The sequence below is a fragment of the Capra hircus genome, chromosome 7, assembly GCF_001704415.2.
Source record: "Capra hircus breed San Clemente chromosome 7, ASM170441v1, whole genome shotgun sequence".
NCBI classification, from domain to species: domain Eukaryota; kingdom Metazoa; phylum Chordata; class Mammalia; order Artiodactyla; family Bovidae; genus Capra; species Capra hircus.
Window position 1 is genome coordinate 41,640,348 of NC_030814.1, and position 26,411 is coordinate 41,666,758.

The window sequence follows — 26,411 nt, forward strand, 5'->3', positions numbered from 1 at the left end:
TTTCTAGCACTTTCCTCAAAGTCACTGCAAATAAATATCTACTCTAAGTGAAAATATGTGTTCTCTGAATGCAGCTTCAACTCTATCCTCCTCTTCCTGATCAGAGCACCTTACTGAGCTCCTCAAAAATATCTACAGCTCCTTCTGCACACACACACACACACACGCACACCCTGGCCCTCTTGCTGAATGGCATATATTCTGCCTTTTCCTGAGTGTGATGGTCTTGTGTGTTGGGAGATCCCAGGCAGAGTAGAGTCTGCAGGATAAATGTTCTCTGAGAAGCAGATCTGCTCGTCCAACCTGCTCTATAAGTTTCCTCTCTGGGTCATTTGCCAGTAGGAGTCAAGCCCAGAGGTGAGTTCCACAAAGGACAGTGTGGAAGCCAAAGGCTTTCTCACTGGTCTCTAATGGTCCTCTGGTGCACAAGCTGGTTCCTGCAGTAGACGTGGGCATTTGGTGAAATGAAAGGTACAGGGAGAGCTCAATATACCAGAATTATAATAACCCAGCTTTTATTCCACTGGGATTTTAAGAAGGAGAATAGATGGGCCTTGCTGTTGAACTGTGGCTTAAAGACTCCAAATTACATTTCCACATGTCACCCACACAGGAGATGACAGTGAATGAGTATGAACCATAATCTGGTACTAGGAACAAGGCAGAAATCTTCTCCAGATTGGTTTTTCTTCCACCAGCTTTGCCTCTCTCAAATCCACTCACCACACTGGTGCCAGAATATATTTTTAAATGCAAATTTGACCTTCTCTCCTTGTTCAAAGACATTTTTTTCCTCTACAACTAGAATTCCAGTATTTTTTTTGGTGTTTGTGTGTTTTAAAATCTAGGTCCTTGTCTATAGATTTATAGCCTTAATTTCAATTTGTCTACTCCTTTTATTATCCTCGCCTTTGCTGAGACCACACACACACACACACACACACACACACACACACACACACACACTCCTTATGCTCCAGCAATGATAAACAGATAATAGTTCTCAATATGTTTTGTTTCCTCTATCCTTCTACCTGGAAAATATTTGCCTTATTTCTGCCCATTGGCTTGCCTAAAAATCCCATAATTCATCTTCAAAACTGAGTTAGATGTGATGTCTTCTATAGTAGTGCTTCCAAAATTTTAATGTACATATGATCAGATCATGTTAAAATGTAAATTCTCATTCAGTAGATCTCAGGGTGGAGGCAGAGAGTTTGGGTTTCTTACAGGCTAGTAATGCTGCTGTTGCTGGTCCAGGGACCGCAATTTGAGTAGCAAGATTCTAGAAAGTTTCTACTGACATTGCCCTTTGTCTGAGAGATTCCATCTCTTTTTCTGAGCTCTTCTCTACTTTGACCTTATTTCTGTTGTTGCTCTAATTCCCATATTATAATTTTGCTTGTGTGTATGTCTGCCTTCTCAACCATACTTGGAATGTAAAGACTGTGTCTTTTTCATTTTTGTTTCTGCAAAGACAAAACATAGGAAGGAACAAACAAAGGAACATAGGAAGCATTTGATATTTACTTGATGAAAAAAATGTTAAGTAATATATAGTCTTTACTTGTCTGTGTAATGTGAAACTATGTAACCATTATTATTTAAGGAAAACTTTTGGTTGTCTGACATTTGGCTAAATATGGGCCCAGGCTATAGATACCATATTCACTAAAATGCACAACTTTATTTGCTAGACCCAGCCTTTAACTTGGTGTGCTTTACGAAGCATAGGAGATATTTGTAACATTTTAATTGTGAATGACTGTACAGTAATAAATATTCACTCTAGTAAAATATAAATACATAGTCTCAAAAGGACACAATGCAGAATCTACAAATGCATCTACAACCAAAACTTTGCATAGGGGAATTCCCTGTAAACACACGGCACCATTATCAAAATGTGAGGGGGGGGGCGGCGAACAGGCAGGAAGTCCATTTTTCAGAACACTGAGAGGTAAACTCTTGACATGTGTTGAGTTAAAGCCTCAATGAATCTGAGCTTGAACAAAATAATACCATGCAAGGGAGAATCATTCTAAGCCATACCACAGAAAATCAGTCAATTCTGATGTTTTCCTTCTAGGCTTGATGTTCCAGAAATCATCTCTAATTAAAGGTTCCGAAAAAGAATGTACAAAATGCCAAAAAAGTAAGCAGGGATGATGTTGGATAAGTTGCGGAATGTCATCTTCTGAACGATAGTTTTATTTTGAAGCTACCAGTGTCACAGTAGTTATAGTTAAAAGCTGTGCATCTGCATCGCCAGGCAGTCAAAATACCACGTGATTTAGAAAGCGTTGACTTCAACACCATCCAGCAATCGCTCTGAGAGTTTTATCTGAACACCGTAGGAAAATTAAATCTCTCTCTCATCAGGGAATACCCTTTCCCAGAAAGTGTCCAAGAAGACCGTAGCCAGTTCAAAGTTGAAGTGATAATTAAAGGAAGTATTTATACTTCTGCAGGGCAATCTTTTAAAGCCACTTTGAAGCCCATCTATAAAGGGCTTCTTGCAGTATTACTCTGGTGGGTTGGGTGAATCAAAGGGTTAATTACTCCTTTAATAACTCCAAAGTCATTAACTCTAATGAAGGTGAGGATATAGATGAGGAAATAAAGATCCTATTCCAAGTTGGAGGGCTACATCGACAACCACACTGCTCTATACAGGATCAACTTTACTTGCTGATGGTGCTGTGTGGGCTTTTCCCCTCTGCTGTGCTTATCTCTTCTGCAATCTCTTTGACCCTCAGTAGGAGGCAGTATTGAATAAAAATAGAGAAACTGCATTGGCGTCAGACAGAGGTGGGCTCTATATTAACACTTCCTAGCTCTGTCACTTTGGGCAGGTGTCCAAGCTTTTCAAAGCCAAAGTCCCATTATCTGTAAAATGGGAATGATAATAATACCTCACAGTGTTGGTGTGAACTCAGGGTGAACTGAGATTCTGCAGATAAGGCCTGTAGCTCTGTACATTTTCACTTTGCATATTCAAGTGCTCAATAACAAGAGGCATCTTTGTGCATCTTGGAAGTCCCCGACTCAGTACCTGACTCAGTTTCCATCCAGGTGGTTTGAGCAAGAACAGACCGCTTGTTCCTCCCTTAGAATTTAGGGAGACTTGAAGTCTCAACCTTGAAGTTGCAAATCTCTAGGGCCGAAACAAGCTTCAGTTTCTCTGCCAGGCCACAGTGCCTAGCACAAGTCTGCACTCTGTTGGTGAGGATGGAAGAATGCAGAGAGTGGTCTGATTGTTTACAGAAGCCATGGTTCCACCCCCACCACTGCCCCCCAACCCAGGATGCTGCGGAAGCATTCGGCATGAAAGGGGAGGCAAAGTCACCTGCTTGACTTGGTACTAAAGATGAGCATCCAAGTGGTAACAGCCTAAGGCCTTTTCTTGTACCAGGTAGTTCCATTATCTGATGCCCTCTTTCTGCCCAGACGCCAGATATCCAATGCTCCAGCAGTGAGATCAGAATTGTTCACCCCAGTCCATCATGCTCTCTTCAAGGAGAGGGTAGCAGTGTACTCTATGAGTAAAACCTCACAAAGCTGCTTCTCAGCATATCCGGTCTCTGAGGTAAGCAATTGTTCCATCATCTTCTGAGGCAGGAAACTGTGGCTGACAGCATCACAGAGGCAGAGCTTACTCTTTGTGACTTTAATTAACTCATTAGTTCTCCTTGAGAAATTGTCATGCTCCTTGATCATCTCGCCCCATATTCTGGGATTCTGTATTGCTGGGTCAAATAAAGAATCCCTTGACCATGAACTTTAGGTCCATGTTTAAAATAATAATGAAGGTAATAATCCAGGGTCCTACACCATCTCTCCCTTCTCTAAGAAGTGCAAGAAGTGTTGCCTTAAAGCTGTTGATTGAGGTTTGTGCATTACGCAGGAGAAGAGGCTGGAGGAAGGGTAGGGACATCACTGCTGCTCTGGCCCCGCCCCCAGTGCAGTGGCTGAGCCTTCTGCCTGTGGCCTGGCGCCAGCCTCTAGCAGGCTGCTGCCTCCGTGGCAGCTTAGGGACCGGCACGACAGGCCAGTTGCCTCTGGGGAGTCCTGGGCTGGTCGCAGCTTTTAATGCTCTGTGGAGGGAAGACCTCCTTCCCCTACTCAGGATCTGTAGCCCGTGGCCTAGCACTGAGTCTCTTTTAAAGCCCCAGTTCTGCAATTTCAGCCAGTTGACTCAAGAGTCTGGAGAAAGGTGGCCGGTCTTCTGGTTTCTAGGAAGAGAAAGAAAGGTTACTCTGTGATTTCCTTGTACTTGTGTGTCATAGCTAATTCCAAAGCAAACCAGAATTAAACTGCAATACTTTCTACTGATTTTCAAATATGCTTCTGTATATGTTGTATTTGACGGCATTGTGTCTTAGTTGTTAAATTAACAGCAGGCATTTTGGAATCAAAATATGGCCTGCTTTTGAATTTCAGCTTTTCCACTTAGCTGTGTGACCTTGAACAGATTACTTAACGTCTCTGAACCTCAGTTTTTTATCTGTAAAATGAGGATAATAATATATCTATCTCATAAGATTGTTGAGAGAATGAAATAAAGTCATATATAAAATGTAACATAAATAAGTGCTAAATAGAATCAAAAAAAGTAAATATTTGGGTATAAATCTCATAAAATGTGTATAGGATCTGTACTAGGAAAAATATGAAATTCTAAAACAAGATATCAAAGAAGATCTAAGTAAATGGGAAAATATTCCATCTTTGTGTATAGGAAGACTTTATATTGTTAAGATGACATTTGTTTTCAACTTGATCTATAGATTCAACACAATCACAGTAAGAACCGAGCAACTTATTTTGTAGATACTGACAAAATGACTCTAAGGTTTATGTGCTGTGCTGTGCTTAGTTACTCAGTCATGTCCAATTCTTTGGGACCCCATGGACTATAGCCCACCGGGCTCCTCTGTCCATGGGGATTCTCCAGGTAAGAATACGGAGTGGGTTGCCAGGCCCTCCTCCAGGGGATCTTCCCAACCCAGGGATCAAACCCAGGTCTCCCACATTACAGGTGGATTCTTTACCTGAGCCACCAGGGAAACTCCTAAGGTTTATATGGAAAGGTAAAAGACTCAAAATAGCCAACACAACACTGAGCAAGGTGAACAAGGTTAAAAGACTGATACTCCTCGACTTTAAGACTTACTATAAAGCTTTAGTAATCAAGAGGCTGTGATGTTGGTGAAAGAATAGACAGATAAATGGAGTAGAGTTAGGATCCCAGAAATAGGCCTACACAAATGTAATCAAATCTACCCCTTCTTCCTCTCTGACAGTGTGTTGATGGCTTGTACCATTATATTGCAAATCAAATAATATGTAAGATCTCTGCCAGCTCTTCTAGAGATAGGGAACTCCTTCTTCAGGTAATAGGTGCTCAACGTCATTTTCTTGCTAATCTGTTTTGTCACCCCTACTGCCTCATCCTCTGAGAGGGCTCCTTCTTTGGGGGATGGGGGCAGACCCTGAAGTTACAGATTATAATGTGAGGGACGGAGAAGGGGGAACCACTTCCTTTACTGACCTCTTTCCAGCAATGATTCATGATCTGGTAGACATGCTGGGAGGCCAGTCGGGGCTTGTATAACCGAAATCCAGTGGTGATGTCTTCTACCACCTCTGAGTTACTTCGGTTTTCATATGGGATTTTGCCTTCACTGAAGACTTCCCACATCAGCACACCTATGAGAAATAGGGAATCAAAACAGGTAGTGATAAAGTTCATAAATAACAACAAACTCACATCTAGAAATCACAGACCCTTTGAAATTAAAATTTGAGTCTCTACCACCAGAAAGTGCAATGTCAAACCACCTAAGCCTTACTGCTGCTGCTGCTGCTAAGTCACTTCAGTCGTGTCCGACTCTGTGCGACCCCAGAGATGGCAGCCCACCAGGCTCCCCATTACCTGGGATTCTCCAGACAAGAACACTGGAGAGGGTTGCCATTTCCTTCTCCAATGCATAAAAAGTGAAAAGTGAAAGTGAGGTCGCTCAGTCATGTCCGACTCTTCGCGACCCCATGGACTGCAGCCTACCAGCTCCTCGATCCATGGGGTTTTCAGGGCAAGAGTACTGGAATGGGTTGCCATAGCCCTGTACTATTTCTGAAGAACAGAGATTTCCCAAATGAATGTTCAAGCTCAGCCCTTAGTTATATCTAACTCAAATGGTACAACTAAAGCTTGCAGGGGATGTAAGCTCAAATGTCTACACATGATGTAGATGGATGGAGTAAATGAAGTCTGCATAACAGGGACTAGTGAGGACTGTGGAAAACCAGAAGTTAAAAGTTCTGTCCCCAAAGGGACAGCTGTGATTTAGCTCCAACAAGAGTAGGGCAGTTGGGAATGGGGGTTCAGGATTGCCACATTTGTCTGATTTACTTTAAAAGATAAATCATAAATTGGTAGTTTTAAAATACAAACTCAATTTGATTAAAAAAATACTGTGTTAACTGAGCAAAACTCTTCAAGTTGTCTATTTTTGACCTCTGATCTAATCACTTTTCCTTTTCTGCCTTCAGTAGAAATTACACCCAACTTTACTAAGTACTTAAATCTATTCATCGGATGTCAGAGTGGGAACAGAGCTTGCAGGTCACCTAATCCAGTAGTTTTCAAAACAGAGTCCAGAGAACTCAAGGGAAGAATTTTGATTCTTCCATTTGATTCAAAATATGATCCCTCAAGCGTCTGAAGTCTTGAAAAATCATGTCAGAAATTTGTCCCAGTGGCAGATCCTGGGGCCCAGTCCTGACAATTGGATGAGAATGTCTGAGGGAGCCTCAGAAGTGCCTCGGGAGTTTGGGGAGATTCAGTAAATAAGGCTATTTAACACCCCAAGATGCCAGGATTTCTAGTGAGATTTCTTTGGAAAATGGGGGTTTGCTGCTCAAAGCTGGCTGGAAAACAATTGCTTTTATGCAAACCTTGTAATGCACTGAGGAACTAAGTACGGCCCTAAAGAGGATAGTTAACTTTTTTAAAATAGTGTAGTTCATTAGGGCAAAAGCCTTAAAATGCGTGACAAAGGCCAATGGCCTTGAGGCAGGCAGCGAGCTCTCCTCCATCCACATTTCTGTTTCTCAGGGTTGTCACCCCAGTTTTCTCACCCTTCCTACTCTGCTTCCATCAGTCAGTCTCATCTTTGGACACTTCAGATGACACATCCTAGGAAGGGACAGACTCTAAGCTCAATCCTCTAATTATAAAATGCAGCAGCAAAGTCCTAGGCTGACAACCTGTGGCAGAATAAACACCATTCCGAGTCAGTGGGTCAGTGTGACAAAGTGGCCATGGCTGCAAACGTTTCTTTATGGAACAACTGGCTTGGTGCAACATAACCAGCTGTACCCAGGAAGAGTGGCCGCACCCTTCCTAGTTGTATGCACTGGGGAAAAGAGGATCTGAGGTTGCTCTAGTGCAGTTTTATTTCTTCTGAGTTCATTCTGTACCTTCAGTTTGATTATCTAAGTCATAACTAGGCCTGTTGAACAGAGGAACTACTTTAAGGAACAATTTTTGTTGTTGTTGTGGTTTCGTAGCTAAGTCGTATCTGTCTCTTTTGTGACCCTGTGGACTGTATCCTGCCAGGCTATGGGACATTAAATCCCTCTGTCCATGGGATTTCCCAGGCAAGAATACTGCAGTGGGTTGCCATTCCCTTCTCCAGGAGATCTTACTGACCCAGGTCTCAAACCTTGGTCTTCTGCGTTGACAGGTGTATTATTTACCACTGAGCCACCTGAGAGGTCCAAGGAACAATTTAGAAGGACTCAAAATAAACATACCACTTGGCTGGTAATGGATATTCTAAAGTACTGAAGAAGACTAATTAGTTCTTTTCCTAAGGGATTTAGTCTTCTCCCTGGTTTCTGCTACTAGTCAATATACTTGGCAAATCTTCCCTTCATACAGAATGACAACATCAAACTCCAAACCATTCCTGTCCAAAGTAGAATCCTTACACTCCAGATCAAAGAGGTTGTCCAGTACAGTTTTGTGCACGCTTTAATATGCACAGGCTATGATTTACAAAGACATGACACTTCCAGCAAGAACATGTAGTGCTTCTTGTCACATGGGCATCATTCATTCTTTCATTCATGCCCATTTGCACTTATGAGAAATCGAATTCTTTACCATGGCCAACCAATTTCATGGCCTACATTTCTCCTGCTAAGTCAGTACTCCCTTTTCTTTGGACACATCAGACTTTGGCACTTGCTGCTGCCTTTGTTAGGGACACTGATTCCTGGATCTTCAAATGGAGACATCTTCCTCTCATCATTCAGCTCTCTGCTCAACAGTCACAGAGAATCTTGGAGAGGCCTTCCTGGATGGATCCTGCTATTTAATACAGATCCTCCCTCCATTATAGTCTCTCTTTGCCCCATTACTGCTTTGTTTTTTACATAGCACTTGCTTACTACTCCCTGACTTGACTTTACACACATATTTACTAGCTTGTTTATGTGACTGTTATCTCTCCTTAAAACTTGGCTCCAAGAGAACAGGAGTCTTTTCTATCCTATGTCACAATGCTTTGTGAGCACCCAAATTAGCCCCTGGCATGTAGTAGATGCTCAAAAAATCATTGTTGAATGAAAGGGAAATAAACTTACTGAGGGTTAAATGTGGGAATAAACATAATGTTGCAAAAAAACATGGTTCCTGCCCCCCAGGGACTCATATTCTAATCTTCTGACTCCTCCATCTCTTGATCTCACAGCAGCTGTCATCAATATCCTGTTTTCATTTTTATTTTTACCCCCATTTCAAAAATAACCAAGAATAAATACAATAATGAGTCTGCAGACTCTCACTGGGATGCCCTCACCATCCCAGCAATTGGACAAATGAAACAGCTGGCACACAGTCCCAGGTTGTGTGGGTGTGGGGCCAGAATGATACTTACCAAATGACCACACATCTGACTTGCTGCTGTAGCGACCGAAGAAGACTTCTGGAGATGCCCACTTCACTGGGAATTTGGTGCCTGTGGAACTGTTGTATTGGTCATCAAGGACGAACCTGGGAAGAGAGAGGAGAGAGATGGTCCGAGTGTCCTGGGGGCCTGCGTCCCATTCCTGAGACTTTGCTGGTACCATATTATGTACATGTTACCTTGTCATCCCAAAGTCGGACACCTTGATGACTTGGTTTTCCCCAACTAAACAATTCCGGGCAGCCTGGAGCAGAGACAGGCAAACAAAAGGGAAAAGAAAACTTGGTGAGTAATAAGTAATTAAGGAGTCTCCTATAATCACAGTGCTTTGCTTATATGGGAGCAATAAGGAGCTTCACAAATGTTAATTAAGCATCACTAGTGCGCGATGGAAACTGAATGCGTAAGGTCTTTTTATCAGGGTGAATAAATCTCATCTTTCATCTTCATTCCTGGGATCCTAATCAAAAAAGAAATCCATGGTGTTGTGTAACCAATTATAAGCTCCAGTGCAACCTGATGTGAATCTTAGGGATGGTATGGAGAAGCTGTCATCCATTTGACTAAAGTGAGAATGTATTGAGGTTGCTAATTCTCTTAAAACTATTCCTCAATGGGGAGATGACATGGTCCCTAACTCACATCACAGAGTCTTGGATTTGAAGATCCCTTACTGATAAAAGATCCAGTGAGTCTTAAATTCTAATGTGCCTGCAAATTCCATGGGGTGGACATGTTAAAATGAATATTCCTGCGCCTCAACCACCAGAAATTCTGAGGTTGGTTCTAGGATCACCCCAATGCAATCCTGATAGATCCTTGGATAACATTTTAAGAAAGCATGTACTTGTCAACTTCTCTCATTTTACCAAGAGGATGTGGAGACATAGAGAGGTTAAGGAGGAGCCGCTGTTAGCTTCATTTTGGAAGAATGTAAACTCCAACTCAGAGAGTGGAAGTTAGAGGTGGGGCTGGGAATAGAGCCCAGAACTGAGTCCCATGAGGATCTCCCACGTGGGTGGAGGAAGGAAGAAGTTGCAACGGGAAGGAAGAAAGCTTGTGCCTTTTTATTGATTCGTGCGTTCCCAGTCTTGGTAGTTCTGCATTTCAGTGGGACATGCCCCTTTACCCTGGACTTGTAGGGTTTTGCCCTGCATCCTCTTACCAAGTCTCTGTGGATGACACACTTCTCTTCCAGGTAGGCCATGCCCTCACATACGTCCAGACACATGCCCAGCAGGGTCTCCGCGGCAAAGAGCCCCCTCTGGCTACGCAGGTAATCTGACAGGCAGCCGTGTTCCATGAACTCAAACACCAGGCAGATGGGGGCCTGTTCCAGGCATACTCCATAGAGCTGGACTAGTTTGGGGTGAGAGAGTTTCCTGGAGAACAATGGCAAGAGTTGAGATGGTCTAAATTCAGTTTCCCAAAATACACTCCCTCCCTCAAACAAAAATGTCTCATTGAGCTGAAGAATGGCACGGACTCAGCTGGTGTGTGTGAGGACAACGAAGGTCAGTGTGACTGGCACGCATGGAACCAGAGGAGAGATGGGTAGGAGATGAAGTTAAGGAGTGGGCAGGGCCGGACCATGGCAGGCCTTCTAGACCACAGTGAGGAGCTTGGTGTTATTCTCCATGCCACAGGAAGCCATCGCTGGACTTGGGCAGGGAGGTGGCATAAGACGACATTAGAATGGTATTTAAAGATCACAGTGCTCTCTGTGTGGCCACTCACATCATGACTTCAGCCTCCTCAATGAAGTCCTCTTCTGACATAGCCCCTTCTTGAATGGTTTTGATGGCCACCTTGTCCTTGTTGAGCCAGTAGCCAAGATGCACCAACCCAAACTGCCCACTGCCAATCTCCTGCACAAAAGTGAGCTCTGAGGGATCAATCACCCATTTCCCTGGAACAGAAAGAGAGGGTTTTCCAGAGTTGGCAAGCAGTAGATATGAGGTATAGGACTACGAGGAAACTATACTGCTCTATATAGAATGTTAGACTATCGTTAATGTAGCTCAAAGATGGCAAATGGTATAAGCCCTCATACTTAGAACTATAGATAGGTAAAATTATCTTCTTTTCCAAATAATAACATAGAATATGCACTGAAAACCATGAAAAAATGTGTGTGGGGACGATCACATGGAAAGAGGACGGAGGATGGCATTAGTTGAGATATTAAAGTCAATGAAAGGGTTCTAAGGTCCCAATCATCTCCTATACCTAATCGAAAATTGTTCTTGCCATTTTTCATGTAGAACAAGTTTTATTTGAATTGGTCATTCATTCATGCATTTATCCATCAAGAGCATCCATTTTGTAGACAGCACTTGTTAGGCCTTAGCGGAGGTAAGGCAGTGGATTCCAGGCGGAGTGGTACAGAGGTGCAGGCCAGCACATGGTCTAGCACAAGGCAGGCTCTCAACAAATGCTCAATAAGTGAATAAAAGGGATCTGAGTCTCAACCTCCATGCTGACAGAAATGAATGGGTTCATAAAATACTTTCTGGGCTTCCACCCAGCATGAACACATTAGGATTCTACAGGTATTGGAGTTACTTTGTTTTTGTCAGGAGGCTGAGGGGCACTATCCTCTCCTGGCGCTTGGTCTAGTACCATAAACAGTTCAGTCTCTACCTCTCTGAGGCAGAGACTCAACAGGAAGCAGTACCAAGCACCCACAGTGTGCAGACATGGCGCTGGTTACAGATGAGGAGCCCACCGCGACATTTCTCAAAAAGTATCACCCGCTAACCCCTGGTGTCAGAATCACCCAGGGCACTTGCTGAAAATGTAGCTCCAGGACCCAACTGTCAGGGATTGCGTTTTGGTAAGTGCTGGGTTGGGGCCGGGAGTCAATACTTTTCATAAGCATTCTAGATAACTTGAATGCCCACCGAAGTTTGGGGACCACCAACGTAAAAGTTACAACATGAAAGTTACATCAGCCTTCTCCTCGGCCAGCACAGTTGGGATCAGGGTATGTTTGCATCCCCAAATGCTTTCAGGTTCCAGGCAGAAAGTACAAGGGGGTGAAGTGGTTTCATAGGGAAGGAAGGAAAAGTAAGGCCCATGGCCCTGGAGATGTATGCCCTGTCTAAAAGCATTCAAAAAATTTTAACACAGTGCTATGCGGACACACACTTCTGGATGCTGCTAGCTTATAGCACCTGCAATGGACTGATGGCCAATAAACCAGATGATACAGAAGTTCTAGAAGATAGGCAGAAACACAGTGGTGTAGCATTGGTTTCTCACAGCACTGAGTGGAATGCTCTGTACAGAGCAGGTGGTCAGTGAACACTTCATTGATATGACCTAGATAAATGTGCATCTGTCTATCTATCTTACACACATTGTAAACGTTCATTTGTGTATACCATCTCCAGATATATAATGTACTTGTTTAATGATCATTTTAAGTCTGGAGAAGTCCACTCACAATTTGCCCCAGACCTTTAGGGGTGTGAGTTAGTGCAAATGAATACCATTCCCAAATGCACTCTTACCATATCTCAGCCCTGCGGTGACTGGGGCTTTCTGCCTCCAGGAGCAAACCGGATACCGGAGTCTAGTGACCAGGCCTGGGTTGATTAAAAAGTGAAAGGCAGTTGTTAGAGCTTTACTGAAGCAACCATCTGAGTCAAATCATCAGGAAGAAAAAAGTATAATCCAATGCAAGAGCTATTTTTATTCTGGAAAAAAAATTCCAAAGCCACAATCACTGATATTACACTTTCCCTGAGAGGACCTGTAATATCTCAGGTGGGTAGGTGGTTGGTGAAATCTCATGATTCCAGCAGCAAAATTTGCTAATGGAAAGTATGTAATCAAATATTTGGCATCCTTTGGTATTGGTATAAATCATTACTATTTATAGTTGGTTTGTCTGGAATGATGGGTGTTTGTCACTTTTCTCCATGTTCCCCTGCAAGGGCCCCTCTCTGGCCTTGTCCTGAGAACTCACCTCCTCCGTTGTGCTGGTGATAATTGATGAGGAGAGGGATGGAATCAAACACATACTTTTCAGCCACGTAATATCGCTTGGGGTTGTCATTTGTTTCTTTGATGTGATAATGCTTTATACAGGGGTTGTTCTCACTGAAACAAATGAGACATGCGGTGATTACTAAGAAGCAATGTTTGGACACAGAAACATCTGTTGGTAGCAGTATCCTAGTAGCTTTGCTTTCTATCCTCTCACAAGCATGGCAGATATCTTTTAACTTTTATGTCAGTCTTGACAGGTTGGCCCTGAGTGGTGTATGAAGGAAGATTCTGAGGGTGTGTCTGGACCGTTATGGTTGGTCCCATGATGGACTGGTGATGTTTCTCCTCAAACCACAAAATAGGGGAAGGTCTTGTATCCATCCCCCATGATATTGTATCCATCCCCCATGGGATGGCATGTTTGCCTTCTCTGCTGTGTGGATTTAACTAATCATCAGCATATGTTCAGAAAGCATCTCAGCCCCTTTGTACTTATTTGACTGCATAGCAGAGCTAACATAGCTGCCTTGATTGCCATTCATAAAAGATCTGCTTGCCAGGTTGGCTTCTGAGAGCTTGGGTTTCAAAAGGGCTTCCACCATTCTCTCACTGGTAAGGAGCGTCTAAATTGTTTACATAAACAATGAGGTTTATGCTCAACGTTTGCTTTTCTTCTGGGAGTCTGGAATTTTGCTACGAGCCAGGCAGAGGGTACCTACATGACCAGCCACCAGTGAAAACTTTGGGTGCTGAGTCTTCCGTGAGCTTCCCTGGTGACACCGTTTCACACTGTTATGGCACTTGTCGCTGGGGGATTTAAGCACATCCTGTGTAGTCCACGAGGAGAGGACTCTTGAAAGCATGCATTTGGCTTTCTTTGGGTTTTGCCCCCCGTGCCTTTCCCTTGCGCTGCTTCTGCTATATATGCTTTCACTGTAAAAAGTCTTAGCCTTGAGTACCACCCTATCCTGAGTCCTGAGCCTTCCTGATGAATCACTGAATCTGGGATGGGCTGAGGGACTCCCAACACAGACTTTATTTCTCATTCTTTTCCCATCATCCTTTTGGAGTCCCCGGTCCCCCAGCTATGGCAGAGGCGTGGCCCCTTGGAGATGGGCATTGCCTTCTTTCTCAACCTTGGACAGACCCTTCCTCTTCACCACCTGGCTACACCCTGCTCTTGCTTCAAGTCTTGCTGAGGTCCTTCATCCTCCAGCAAGTATTCCCTGCATTGTGCGTGATGCTCAACCATGTCCGACTCTGCGACCCCATGGTCTATAGCCTGCAGGCTCCTCTGTCCGTAGGATTTCCCAGGCAAGATTATTGGAGTGGGTTCCCATTTCCTTCTCCAAAGTGTTTGTTCCCTGAGGACACCTTAAAAATTACTTTCCTCTTACTGGACTTTGGTCATTGCCACACTGCTTAGTTCTTATTGACTTTCTAGATAGAAAAGAATTTGTGACCTGGCTTGGCTTCTATACAGTTTTACAGAGGAGACTGAGGTCTGAGGAACATAGATCAGCAGTGAGGGTCTTGCAGTCAGCCAGCTGGAACATGAGGGCAGCTTGACCTCTGGTGTTGCCTCAGAAGGGGCCATCAGCTCTGTGTGTGAAAGGAGCATAGTAGTACCTGCCTTCGGGGATTATTATGGTTGGAAATGACCTATAAGGTTCTTTCACATAGTAAGAACTCAATAAATGGGGGGAAGTTTTATCAGCAGAGCCAGAACTAGAATTCATTTTTTCTTGCTTGCAAAGTATCTTATTTGTTATTCTTTGGATTAAATTATAAACTTGTATTAAATACAGGACTAGCTATTTTATTTCATTAGAGCTCTGCACTCAAGGATGCTAACTGGGGCAAGAAGCTGGCATCCAGGCCCAGCTCTGTCATTTTCCAGTTAAGTGAGTTCAGTTATGTCGTTAATCTCCCTGGCCTTGGTTTTCTCAGAGGGATCAGGGACAATGCACTATTTCTAAGGACCCCTCTACCTCATCCACTCTCTGACATTGCTGTGTGTGGCTTGGTGATCACCTCAGTACCATCTCTCCCCACTTTGCTGAGTTAGCACCATACCTCACGCTGCCCTTGGTGAAAACAGACACGGTGTACGTCCCTGGAGTCCTGGAATCTCGCACCATAAAGGCTCCTTCTTTGCCCTGGAATGGTTAACAAGGATGAAAAATCAGTGATCCCAGGAAATCAGGCTCATGTATCTAGCTCCACTTTCTTGCCCTTGAAAGGAGGAAATACCATAGGCCAGCTTGGCACAAAGCAGCCTCTCAGCAGTAATGGCTACCATTTCACATATTCATTCAAGAGACATTTTTTGAGCTCCTACTGTGGGTCCAAGACTATTCTAGTGATGACAGAAACAGTAAACAGAGGCAAACAGATACAAATTCTGCCTTCCTGGGGCTCATTACAGATATTATCTAACCCTGACCACAACATTGCAAATTAGATGTTCTTATCCTCAATTTCCTGATGAAGATGCTGAGTGCTGCAGAGCTGAAGTGATTTTCTCATGACCTACAAATGTAGGGGGCAGACCTGGAGTTTGAACCTTGAATGTGGTGGGTGAGCAAAACCCTTGCTCATTCTACTAGTCCATGGTGCCTCCATTCAAAAAATGTTACAAGCCACCTGTCCATTCCCCACAAGAGCACAAAATTTCTGTCTAGGAAGATCCATCAGTTGCTTAGTGGAAATATATATTGTAGACCCTTTCCCAAGTGCTGATTTTGCTGCAGGGCAAAAGGAGAAAGAACATGAAACTGATGGTTGCAAGAGGGAAGTGCAGAGAAGGGGGAATTCTCCAAAATATGCCTTCTATCCCACTGACAGTTTTGCCAGTGCTGATGAAATAAGTACAAACAAATGGAGACACCAGTTTATTCCATCCTGGTAGGACCTTTAGAAATCTTAACTCTGATTTTGAGTACTTTGTGTCTGACTCTCTGTTCCTATCCAGCTGTCAATCTGTGCTGTGACATTTGCAAAACTTATTTCTGGGGGTGGTTCATTCAACTTAGACATAGTGAGGGCCGTGAGTGAAGGCCAGAGAGAGACAGAAGCCTTGTGAGGCAGGCATATGCTTGATATACATGGAGCAAAGTATGTACAATTTGAACAATATTAGGCCCTAATCCCAAAGGTGAGTCATCTACACATAAAAATAATACACATGGGTTGTTATACTAATTGTTTGAATCCTATAATCTCAGGGTTAGAGAAGATCCCAGAAAGGTTTCCTACCCCCAAATTATCCCAGCCTCAGTACTATGGACATTTGGGGCCTAGTATTTCTTTGTTGAGGGGACTGTCCTGTGCATTATAGATGTGTAGCAGCATCCCTGGCCTCTATCAACTGGATGCCAGACATTGTCACATGTTCCCTTGGGGACAAAGTCATCCTTGGTTGAAAATCACTGATCTGGCCTATCCCCCTGTGCCCCAAACTTTATTGATGATCACAAAATCAAGTGAAGAATCTAAAGCACAAAACAAGACAAAGAAAAACAATGACCACAAGCAGGTGACCATGCTCCCCTTGATACCTACACACCTAGAATCTCCAGGATTGGGACCCTGGGGCTTGAACTTTTAAAAGGTTTATGGACATTCAGATTTGGTCTCTACTGACTCAACCAAATATGCATTTCTTACTTTAACCATCCTGATGAGTAGTCTCTGTCTTTTGAAAGAGCACTCATAGTTGGAAAGCTCATCCTCACACAGAAATGTAACCTACTTCCTTTGACTTGGCCCTGAACCTACAGAGGGGCGTGTGGAGGGGACAGTTGGCCCTTACATCATTGTGCGTTCTCCAAACCTAGAGTTTTACCCCAACTCTCTGAGTTTCCCCAAACTCTTCTCTCTGCTGGGAGTTTCAAGAGTCTGTTTTGAAATTTGAGGGTGGTGGAAGGTAGGGGAGTTGGATGAAAGTGGTCAAAAGGTACAAACTTCTAGTTATAATAGAAATTTGGGGGACATCATGTACAATATGGTGACTGTAGTTAACAATACTGCATTGTATATTCGAAAGTTGTTTAAGACCTTAAACATTCTCATCACAAGAAAAAAAATGTAGCTATGTGTGGAGATTAATGTTAACTACACTTATTATACTAATCATTTCACAATATTATACTTAAATCATTAAGTTGTATACCTTCAACTTATGTCATCTGTCAATTATTATCTCACTAAAACTAGAAAAAGAAAGAAATTTGAAGCTGACGCCTGACTCTTCAGGTCTCAGTTTTACCCTTGACCTTCCTTTCTCAAGGTTGTGAGGTAGGGCTGCCCTATGTTACCTAAAAGCAGGGGAAGAATTGATGAAAATATAGAAAGCTACTACATTTCTTTTTATGAGATATGTCATAGTATTTGAGGACAGTACTAGTATTCTGTCTTTGTACACACAGAATTTACTTGAATGATTCTGTACTTCACGAATTTTTTTAAAATGTAAGAAAATGAGTTGTAAATCTTTCTGGACCAATAGAGTAACCTTATACACCCCTTGTAGCCTTCCACATTGCCCACAATGTGCTGTGCATGACCTTGAACATGGTTAGGCCAGAGGAGAACTAACCAGATTCTTAGTTTCTTTTTCTCAGATATGAATGTAGACTGTTTATCCAGTACAATAGGAAAGACCCTTCTAACTTGCTTGCAAATCATTCTTTTAAAAAACTTGACTTCCCCCACGTTGGGATCAGTAGTGAATTCAATTTCTGAAGTAAAGCTGAGCTATATGACACCAAAAAAAAAAAATCCCAGATTAATTCATTAGATTTTAAAATAGCTTTTGAAGCCTAATTTAGATACAATGAAATGATCCTTGTTTATGTGTACAATTCAATGATTTGTATCAAATCAAAGAGTTATGCCACCATCATCATGATCTAACTTTAGAATGTTTTAATCTTTCCTGAAAGACACCTCAGTATCATTTGCACCCCAGCACATTAATTTGCCTTATTTATAGATTTGCCTAGTTTAGAAATTCCATATAAATGAAATTGTGTAATATGTGGTTTCTTTTGACTGGATTCTTACTCTTAGCATATTGTTTATAAGGTTCATCAACTTTTAACATATATCAATACTTCATTCTTTTTTATGGCTGCATAATATCCTTTTGTATGAATAACACCACATTGTGTTTATCTGTGCATCAGTTGCTGAGCATTTGGGCTGTTTTAACCTGATATTATGAATAGTGAATCTGTGTCTGGCTTCTTCTGCTGCTGCTGCTGCTGCTGCATCGCTTCAGTCGTGTCCAACTCTGTGCGACCCCATAGACGGCAGCCCACCAGGCTCCCCAATCCCTGGGATTCTCCAGGCAAGAACACTGGAGTGGGTTGCCATTTCCTTCTCCAATGCATGCATGGATGCTAAGTCATTTCAGTCGTGCCCGACTCTCTGCGACCCCATGGACAGCAGCCCACCAGGCTTCTCTGTCCACAGGATTCTCCAGGCAAGAATACTGAAGTGGGTTGCCATTTCCTTCTCCAACTCAATGTCATGTTTATGATATTCATCCATATATTACATAACATCACTTGTCTTCAAAAGTTTTCCCCTTTCGCTAAATACTGAAGCTTTTGCTCTTGCCTCATTGAAATGTGATGGATCAAATTCAGGGCAGGAAGAAATCAAGCTTTAGCCAAAGAAGACATTATCTGCATTTGTAATGTATTTTAAAGGGAAGAAACAAAGACCAAAAAGGCCTGAAGTTTATCAGCTATCTGTGAAGAAAGGAGTGGGAATATCTCTTCTATTTAATTAAGATTTTTTTTTGTTATTGTTATTCTTTAAAAGAAACCATTATTATTTTTTATAAATTTGTGATGAGAGAGGGGTTTAACTGTTAAGAGTAAACTGATCCATAGACATCAGACAAAAGAGAAGTAAGGTTTGCAGTCAGCTCTGCCAAGGACAGGAGGCTGGCAGAGCTCTTCCTCCATCGCAGTTGCTCTAGGTGGCATTCAGCTCTGGTAACAGGAAACTCTGGTTTGGGGCTGAGGCAGCCCCGGGTGTGGGGAAAATGAGGCATCCGGCACGTACATTATCACCTACTTCCTGTAAGGGGCTCAGAGGAAGTTACAACCACCAAGAACAGGGAAGTCTAAAGGGTCTTTGGTCCTATCACTGCTATGCATGGGGCACTGATCTCTGCAGTGTAGCCAGAGTGGGTTGGGGAGTGGGCTTGTTCCTATGGGATATAGTCAAGGTCTGAGGTCATCTTTTACTATTTTATCTGGAAAAATAAAGATGCAACAATAGAAAAAAAAATGCCAACGATGGGAAATGTGCAGATGGGAAAATAGACCTTAACTCATATATTCCCTTATTAACTATGTGTGTGTATGTGTGTATGTGTGTGTGTGTGTGTGTGTGTGTGTGTGTGTGTGTGTATGAAGAAGCGTCCCTGTCCTAGTCCAGACGGACACTAATTTATTATCTAAATTTGGCCCAGTTTACTCCCCTGTAGCACAAAGGGGATGGATCAGATATTCTTTAAAAGGAATTCTAGCTCTAACAATTTATAATTCTGTGAATTACAGATGCTTCCAGAGTCAATGTATGGGCTTCAGTTTTCTGTTGTAAAATGACTTTTGCAAGATGGTTGGGAGAATTAAAGTGCATAGAACAGTTCCTGGAGTATAATACCAGAACAAGGACTACTATGACTATCATCAGCCGTTATCACATGCCATGGTATGCCATCCATTAGAAGTATTAACACCATTGTCTGCTTTCTTCTGAGATATGTTGACTGTGACTGTCCTTCTTTCTTTCTGTCCATATGATTTGAAGGGGACCTTACAGAAGATAGTCTTGACACGCAGGGTAGGTTATTATGAAAAATATAGACTGATAACATGTCTTTGTTGTGCTGCATTATAATTTGAGTGTCTCTGACATATAACTACTCTTCGTTTTGGAGGTGGTTCATTTCTTCCCTTAAAACAATTCTTCTGTGGACTCAATATTGCATTTTTAACTAGTGACACCTTAGAATCATGGAAATATCATTAACAATGTCTTAGAAAACGCTCCTGCCCCAAATTCAGGTCACTCAATATGTGCCATACTGTAAGGTATCAAGTACCTGCTTGCAAGGAATTCGCCCTCTACCTAAATGGGTTACACAGAAGACAGACTGCTGAGGTCCATGAGAGCTACTGGAGATGTCATGACATTGCAACATAAGAGTTCAAAGGTGGGGAAAAACCACATTCCACAGTTTGTGAGAGGGAAAGCATGAGGACGTTCTTAAAGGAGGTGCTATCTGAAGAACTGATAAAACACATTAAGAGTTGTTTTCTGTGGTTCTGAAATTTGGCTAAGTCCCAGAATTACCTGAGTACCAATTTCCAAGGTTCTGACTGGTGAGGGCTGACATCCTAGAATTTGTATTTTTTAAAAGCTCCAAACAATGCTCATGACTGGCCAGCTTCTCCCAAAATATAGTTGTTAATTTCAAACACTTCTTAAGCATTTGCTGTATTCATTCACTCAACAAATGTTCAATAAGCAACTACTATGTCATAGGTACAGTTCTGGGGTCCTGTGTAAAGCAGGAACAAGATAAAGTGTTTATATTCTAATGGTGAAATATGTTTGGGACAGTACCTTGAGAGATTTAGTTAATAAAAATGAAATAAATCAATTTTTGGTCAATAAAAGTGAACTAATACATCTTTTAAGGGTTCTATAATTGTTAGAGAAGGAGACACTAAATATACCCCTGAAAAAGTTCTGTTGATATTTTAAACATCGTACAATACAGGGACCCACTGAAGTTTGCCTGTATATGACCTAAGGAAGCAAAGAGGATTTGGTGAAGTAGTTTAGAATATTAATAAGGAAGAATGTTTCAACTGCTCTAGCAAGCAGAATGTATTTAAGTGCCTCCAAAGAACTGCTGTAAAACAGAAATCATCTTTTGCTAATCATTACTGTGAGCTTTTTTAGATGCCCTATGGGCATACTTCATTAACCAGTGTGTGATTAAAAATAACAAAACTGTACTTGTTTAAATTCAGTATAACTCTTATTATAGGATCTTATTGGTTAATTTAACAATTTATTATATTATCCAACAACATAGATGCTGAGTAGGCCGCATATATATCACAAGGTGACTTGAAAAAATACAGGTTTCCAGAATCTAACCCTGGAGAGTCTGATTCTGTAGGTCTGGGCTGGGGCCTGGAAATCTTTATTTTTAAAAATTCCCTAGTGATTCTAATGTATACTCTATTGGAAACCATGGGGAATAATTAAGTGCTGAGCTGGGGTGGAACCAAGGGGAAACCAGAGTCTAGTAATGACTCACCTTAATTCCTCTTACTCCATGAAATCTTTCTAATTCCTTCTAGAATACTCTCAAAATTCTGAGAGTACTGAAAGCCTCCTGTATATGCTCAGTTTATCTTAGATTCTTCTCTCTTTCTTCAGAGTTTTTCTTGTTTACTGATAGTGTCTATGAGAGTCCCTATTGAGGTCAAAGATCCTGTCTCAAGTATCTTTATGTGCTTAGTTCTGTGCTCAGCAAAATGGTAAGGTACGTGAGTTTATACTGAGAAATCCTAATAAAGGAAGTGGCACAGACATGTCATAATCATGACAGGTGCTAATTGAGACGGCCAGCATCATACAGACTGCCTGCTATACACCTGTCACTGGTAAACACACAAACAACTGAACTTGTCCTCTTCGCCTGCCTCCTGGCAACTGAATCAAGGGAGAAGAAGTTCGCTGCTTCAAATACAACTGTGGGCTCTCCTCCCTTCCCAATTTCCTCATACAGAAAATTTATTTTTGCCTTTGATAGAATGAATTTATTATCATTTCAAGTTTCCCTTGTGCAAAAGTCAACTCTATACCTTTAGATTATTTTTTGACAGTATTCATCATCCTTCCACCTTCTCATCACAGCCCTTCATTCTCTACCTGAAATCTTCCCAGGTCCCCTTCCCTAAGCTCACACCTAGTCACTCTCCAAACCGGTAATGGTTGCCTGTTGGGGTGATCAACTGTCCTGGTTTGTCCGGGACAGAGGTTGGTGGTGGGGGTGGTTCTGAGACCATTGGACTCTCAGTTTTAAAACAAACTGTTCAGGCAAACCAGGATACATTGGTCACTCCAGCTTCATTCCATCCAAGAGAGGTTTGCAGTTTCAGAATCTTAAAGATATGAAATACCTTCAAACTATAACTGGAAAATAATATATGGTGAAATGGCAGGAACACGGTTGACATTTCAGCATAGGGAGACTAATGCCTCCATCAGCCCATGCCTACTGTTTGCTGGTCTCACTGGTGAGGCTGTGTTGAGCCTGGATTATTAACATCATCTGAATTTAGGCTGACTCCGAGATATTTTTCTCTGGACTACTAACGCCTGTACCCTATCCACTAGAGATTATGATTTAATGAGTCTGAGGTAGGACCTTGTCATTGGTATTTCTAAAATGTTTCCCGTTTTAGATTTTAATGTGCAGACAGGCTTGTGAACCACTGCTCTAAGCAAATAAGCTGATACATTGATTTCTTTGTAGAAAGCTTTTTCTCAGTACCTCCATGCATTTGGTTTCTCTGCAAGAGCCCCAACGTGCAATTTTCAGGGCTACTCTAAGTGTGGTCTGTGAATGGGTGCCAGCTGGCAAACTGTTACTGCTCCACCACCAGACAAAAAAAGAAATTGAGAGGAAGCATTTAGAATCTTTTTATAGCGACCTAATACTAATAAAAAATTGGACTTGCATTATTTTGTATGCCTTTGCTTCTTATTTTTGCTTTTTTTCCCCTATGAATTCATTTTTTATTGAATTTACATAAGTCTATGACAAATGGAAATTAAAAACCAACCACAGAAAGTAATCCATTACCACAGATACTTTGAGAGGCACAGCTTTAGAGTAACAAATGATCTTCTGATCCAGGAAGAGAGGGGTTCCCTTGCCTGCCAGTCAGTTGATGGCAGCTTCCTTGAGTGCTGTTTTGAGAAGGATCCCAAAGCCATGAGCTCTGATCAATGGGGTCGGCCACAGGACCAAGACTAGAGAGTGGCAGTATGATCCTAGGTAGTTGTCATCTCTGATTTAGCCCAATGCCTCCCTTGAAGTCATTGAGAAATTGAGGTCCAGAAGGAAGAAGAGATGTCCCCAAAGTCACACACTGAGTTGGAGCCAGAGCGGAGGCCAGGACTTTCCCCACCACACCAAGCCGCCTTTCTTCACTTCCCTCTCTCCCTCAATCCTGACACCCCTGGGTGAGATCAGTCCTGGTCCTCACACTGTATGGCTCTGGAGAAGAACAGTTGTTTGAAAAATGAGTTAAAAAACAAGTGCTGTATTTCCTCTAGTTCCACACACAGCTCAGCCAGGAGGAATCTGAATCACAGCCATCCCTGACCTAACCAGAGAGGCAGGCAGGGAAGACCAGCCCCAAGCTCTCCAGGGCCAGCCATCACGGTGGGAAAGACCGCCTCCTGAAGCGGTGGCCATATTCACATGTTAATACCAAGACCTTTGATCCTCTCCAGGTTTCTTAGACTGATGTATGCTAAGCCTGTAAACTCCAAAACACTTTTATACTTGTACCAGACATGAGCATCATCACAAACCACAGCCTGGCTGAAAAAAAGTAGCACAATTCATTTTATTTGAAGCCAAAAGATAGGTTAAAGAGACTTACTGTATCCAAAAGAAGTTTTTCAGCTTTGTCTCGGCTGATATTCTTATTGTACCACCTGAAAGCAGGAAAAAGGCATAGAAAAATGAGATTTAAAATTTTTATTATTTACTTATGAAAGATAATTAATACTAGAGAATTTTTTGTTCTTTTTGTTTCTACCAATACTTTCAAACTCAAAGGCAAAAGCACAAACCATTTCCAGGTAATACAATGTTTAACTGGAAGGGAACAAATAAATCGGAAGTGGTAAAATGTTGATAATTGTTGAAGTTGGGGGGCTTTGAGTACATGAAGTTTCATTATATTTTTCTCTCCACTTTTGTGCATGTTGGAAATTCTCCTTATTAAAATTTTTGAAAACATTTATCTTCTGCTCTGTTTTGTAACTCAGTGGATGGTTATAAGTAGAATGATGCTAGGACAGCTCTAAAAGTTGAATATAAATTTGAAAGTGTAGCAAATATCCTTTTAAAATGATTGCAGCATTTTCTTCTGTAAGACTGGTTTTCAAGATCTTCTGCAAAATAATTATATTTTTCCTAGCTGCAGAAAAGCTCCTGAACAAATAACATTGACAGTGTCCCACAAGGCTAGTTTATCTTTGTAAAAAATGCAAACGTAGAAAAACCTTAGGTATTGCTACATTCCTTGTGAAATGAGTGCCAGATTTATTTGTTGAATAAACTAAAAAATTTTAATGGATGTATTCTGCTAAAAATAAGGTAAATATTAACATATTTTCTACCTTTACAAAATGAACTGACCTGATATTGAACTTCAAATTTAGTTTAAAAGGAAAATGTGTCACGGGGTTCATGTTATAACACAATATTGTTTAGTTTTGTGTTTCTGATTTTATCATACAACTGTTTTAATTTCTTAAGATTTCAGGCTAATTTTCTCAGGATAAGTGGCTCAACTCTTCTCCGAAGAAGTTTTAAAATCAAATTTTCTATGAGCAATTTGAATAATAGATTAAATATACAAATGGGGAAAAAAAGAAAAGAAAGATAACTTTTAGATTTATTGCTAGCAAAGAATAGATCTTACCATGAAATAATTCATGTCAGCCAGTTTTATGAACCAATGCACTGTGATGGAATGATTTGGACAGTGGGGGAAAGCAAATCTAAGTATATTATGGATTCAATGTTATTTTTGTAGTTTGGGTTCATCAACATAAAGTGTGAAACATTGTATTCAAGCAAGCAACAACAGATAACATGTAACAGATAAATGCAATGTGGTATCATCTTTGGATGTTTCATGACTGATGATTCTAAGCTAGTATTATACAGGTTTATAAAAGACACTAACTGACTTTTTATAAAGTTTCCATTAAAACAGCCTCAGTATGAATGTTGGCCTCCTGGGTATGCCCTGATTACTCTCTTTTGCATTGGCTGTTAACTAGGCTGAAATCACATCTCTGACTAGTTCAGTTCAGTTCAGTTCAGCTGCTCAGTCATGTCTGACTCTTTGCGACCCCATGGACAGCAGCACGCCAGGCCTCCCTGTCCATCACCAACTCTCAGAGCTTGCTCAAACTCATGTCCAGTTGAGTCAGAGTGGACTCCATCAAAGTTTGCTTGGGGATAGCTCCAGCCATATCCTGATGAGAACTTCAGGACTGCAAAGAATAATTAGCTAATGTAGAGCTCATCTATCAGTGTCAGGAAGTGTTATCAGCAGGTTATGAGACTTGCCTAAGGTCAGTGCACTGGTCTGGAGTAGCCAGCATGTGAACCCAGGCAGTGGGGCTCCAGAACCCATGCTCTTATCACCACCATATAGAGCCTGTAACTATCATGTACCAAGGACTTAAGGAAAAAGCATTAAAGGCTCCCTGCCTCCCCCCCCAAAAGCCTAGTTTGCTATGCTATAGCCCCCAACTTCACATCTTTCAGGAGTTACACCTGCCAGATACAGTTCTTACAATCTGTTAACTCCTAAGGAACATAATCACGACATTATTTGTCATGTGCATGTTCTCACATGGCTCCTTCTTTCCTTATCTATGTTTCATATAAGTTTGAAGGAGAAATGAAATGGACCAAAATAATTAATATTCTTTAACTTCTCTCACCCCTGTATCTTCTAAAATAGAGTTCTTCAAACTGCAGTGTGTCCAAACTGGAACATTATTTTAATAGGTACTTCAGTATGTATTTCTAAGAAATAAAATATACACTTATATAACCAGAGTACAATTACCAAAATCATGAAGTTTAACACTGACACAATGCTGTCATCTAATTTTAGACTTTATTCAGATTTCATTGGTTATCCCAATAATATGCTTTGTATTACTATTTTTTTGGTTTGCTTTTTATAGTTCAAGATTGACCCAGGATTATTGGTGCATTTAGTTACTACATCTCTTCCGTTTCCTTTAATGTGAACTAATTTCTTAGTCTTTCATGTCTTTGATAATATTAACATTTTTGAAGAGCCCAGGGCAGTTATTTTGTAGACTATGCCTCAGTTTGGATTTGTCTGTTATATCTTCATGGCTGATTCAGGTTTACGCATGTTTGGGTGGGAATATCACCGAAGTGATGCTGTGTCCTTCTCAATGTATCACGTCAGGAGATGCACGATGTCTGCCTGCCCCCTTATTGATGTGAACTTGGATTGTTTAGTTAAGATGGGGTCTGCCAGCTATTTCCTCTTTTTAGTAAGTGATTTGTAGGAAGATACTTTGAAACTATGTAAATAT

At 41.6% G+C, this 26,411-nt stretch overlaps 1 protein-coding gene across 1 annotated transcript in view; it reads right to left on the reverse strand.

Annotated features, from left to right (window-relative positions):
- The window catches only part of ITK (IL2 inducible T-cell kinase), a 66,813-nt gene continuing 42,069 nt past the window's right edge, over nt 1,668-26,411 (reverse strand). Inside the window, exons 8-17 of the mRNA XM_005683226.3 lie at nt 23,693-23,747; nt 15,051-15,133; nt 12,952-13,085; nt 12,494-12,568; nt 10,716-10,887; nt 10,144-10,360; nt 9,158-9,222; nt 8,949-9,064; nt 5,555-5,712; nt 1,668-4,235 (exon numbers count right to left, since the gene is read on the reverse strand). Coding sequence (XP_005683283.1) covers nt 4,164-4,235; nt 5,555-5,712; nt 8,949-9,064; nt 9,158-9,222; nt 10,144-10,360; nt 10,716-10,887; nt 12,494-12,568; nt 12,952-13,085; nt 15,051-15,133; nt 23,693-23,747 — 1,147 coding nt within the window. The 3' untranslated portion in view covers nt 1,668-4,163. The remainder of the gene's footprint in view (nt 4,236-5,554; nt 5,713-8,948; nt 9,065-9,157; nt 9,223-10,143; nt 10,361-10,715; nt 10,888-12,493; nt 12,569-12,951; nt 13,086-15,050; nt 15,134-23,692; nt 23,748-26,411) is intronic.